The sequence below is a fragment of the Gadus morhua genome, chromosome 22, assembly GCF_902167405.1.
Source record: "Gadus morhua chromosome 22, gadMor3.0, whole genome shotgun sequence".
NCBI classification, from domain to species: Eukaryota; Metazoa; Chordata; class Actinopteri; order Gadiformes; family Gadidae; genus Gadus; species Gadus morhua.
In genome coordinates this window covers 10879695-10882139 of record NC_044069.1, presented here as the reverse complement: position 1 = coordinate 10882139, position 2445 = coordinate 10879695, and the positions used below count along the sequence as shown (strand labels likewise).

The 2445-nt window shown below is 46.1% G+C and overlaps 1 protein-coding gene across 1 annotated transcript in view; it reads left to right on the top strand.

The window, feature by feature from the left end:
- The window catches only part of LOC115536137 (RNA-binding motif, single-stranded-interacting protein 3), a gene marked incomplete in the record, with an annotated part of 196809 nt that overhangs the window by 161256 nt on the left and 33108 nt on the right, over positions 1-2445 (top strand). Inside the window, 1 exon segment of the mRNA XM_030347821.1 lies at positions 819-915. Coding sequence (XP_030203681.1) covers positions 819-915 — 97 coding nt within the window.

The window sequence follows — 2445 nt, the reverse complement described above, 5'->3', positions numbered from 1 at the left end:
TGCCTGTTTTCCAGCGGTGACAAAGCTCAATTTGAAGCGATAAAAGCCTTATTTTTAGGATTATTTTTCCGATGGTACGCGCCATGAGCTGCCTCATGAAAGTTTGATGTGCCGAGCGAAAAAGCAAAATAGGTCCCGGTGTTTGATTCCAGCCGGCTATAGGGATACACTTGTGTGCGTGTGTGTGTGCGCGCGTGTGTGTGTGTGTGTGCGTGTGTTTCTGTGTGTGTGTGTGTGTGTGTGTGTTTCTGTGTGTGTGTGTGTGTGTGTGTGTGTGTGTGTGTGTGTGTGTGTGTGTGTGTGTGTGTGTGAATAGGTCACATAACCGGAGGCAGAAGGTCATATTCTTATTTGTTTTCCCTTACCGTGAGATATTTGATGCTTCTCGATGCAACCCGCTTTAACGCTTTACCATTAAAGCAACATCATTCCGTAGTTACAATGTCACTGCTATAACATAAACTCTTTAATTTATGGAGTCCGTTTTTAACAAGCCAACACTGCCTTCACTCTCTGTGGGTATAATGGGCATAAAATACTGGGCCTTCCCTTTAATGCCTTTTTTAAGTTTTACTTGTCATTCTACACAATAATTTGTTCCTAACGATTACTCTGCTTAGATAAAGGTTGGAATAACGGTAAACCTTTAATCTATCACTCTCGCTCCCTGTCTCTTTCTCTCTTTCTCTCTCTCTGTTCTTTCTCAAGCATCTCCATGTATGATGCGTGTGTGTGCGTGTGTATGTGTACGCTTGCATCTGCGTGTGCATGTGTGTGTGTGTTGCACCATCTAACAGTCTCTGTGTGTTCCTTGGCAGGTTCTACTCCTCGCCTTACAGCATCGCCACCAACCGCATGATCGCACAGACGTCCATCACGCCCTTCATCGCTGCCTCGCCTGTCTCCACATATCAGGTGCGTTGGCCACACACACACACACACACACACACACACACACACACACACACACACACACACACACACACATACGTCTTAACAGGGGAGAGATTGTGCGCACATGTGTGATAGGTTGTTGTTGTCTGCACGTGTGTAGATCTGTGTGTGTGTGTGTGTGCGTGTGCGTGTGTGTGTTTGTGTGTGTGTGGATATGGGAGTACCTTTGTGTACGAATTCCTTATTATGCGTGGAGCACATCTGTGGGTTTGGTTTGTTTCTCTGTATGTGTGTCTTGGACAGTGTGTTTGGGTTGCAGGTCTCCATGTCCATGTGCGTGAATGCATAGCTTCTTGCGTGTTTGTGTGTGTATGTGTATTTGTGTGAGCGTGTGTGCATGTGTGTGCGTCTGCTTGTGTGTGTGTGCCTGTGTTCGTTTGGGTAACACTTCCTCTTGTCCATGTGTGTGTATTTATATGCATGCATGAATGTATATCTCTGTGTGTTTGCGTGCGTGCGTGTGTGTGTGTGCGTGTGTGTGTGAGAGGGGTGGAAAGGAGGACGAGAGGGAGTGAGGGGGTGTATTGCTTAGCAGCAGGATCTCTCTCCTCGTTTCATCACACCTCCAGCTGTGCTGAATCACATCTGTTTCGTAGGCGGCGGGCACAACAGGCAGCATCAAATAAAGAAAAAAAATGAAAAGAAAATAACTAAGTAAGAGAAAGTCACACGGGGGAGAGAGGAAGATGAAGAAGTTCAAATCACTTAGGGAAATTAAAGAGTTTAGGACAAACTTTTGACTGTTCTCGTCTTGGAGCCTTTCCAAGGAAAGGGGGTTTCTCATCGTCGATCCTCCAATGCATTAATTCAGGGATTATTATTTACTTTTCTGGCAACTCTGAATAAGTTCCCTGCATGGGAAAATACATTGATTCTAGTCTATCTACCGCTAGTGAGCCAGGCCTCAGGGTTTACATTATCCCCAGAGATGCCAGAACTGTGGTCCTTTTCCCTTCAACGCTTTTCAACACGTTCACATTTCCCTGCGCATTTCAAGGTCAAAATTTCACGTTCACATTTCACGTTCACATTTCAAAATTGACATTTCACGTGCTCATTTTACGATCACATTTCTCATATTCATTCGCCTTCACATTTCACAAGTCATTTCACGTTCACATTTCCCATGCTCATTAGAAGGCCTCATTTTAAATTTCCCACCGCTGGATCCAAACCCGACCGTGTTTTCCTTTCCTTGTTGCTCGTGAGGTAGCCTATGGATTGATGGAGGGGAAGTAGAAGGGTCAACAGGAGGGCAAGACTGGAAGGGAGGGACAGAGCATGAGAATGAAGGGTTTAATGGTGGTGTGCTGCTTGTGGTAGTGTGGTGGTGTTGGTGTTGGTGGCTACGGGGGGGTTGAGTATCTCATTGTGACGATGGGTGGGGGTTGTCTAATGCTGAAGGTTGTATTGCCCAGCGTCGTTTGTGGGAGGTGTGCTTGATTAAAGCTCTGTCCAGTACCGGTGGGGGGGTGTAAGAGAGGAGAGGGG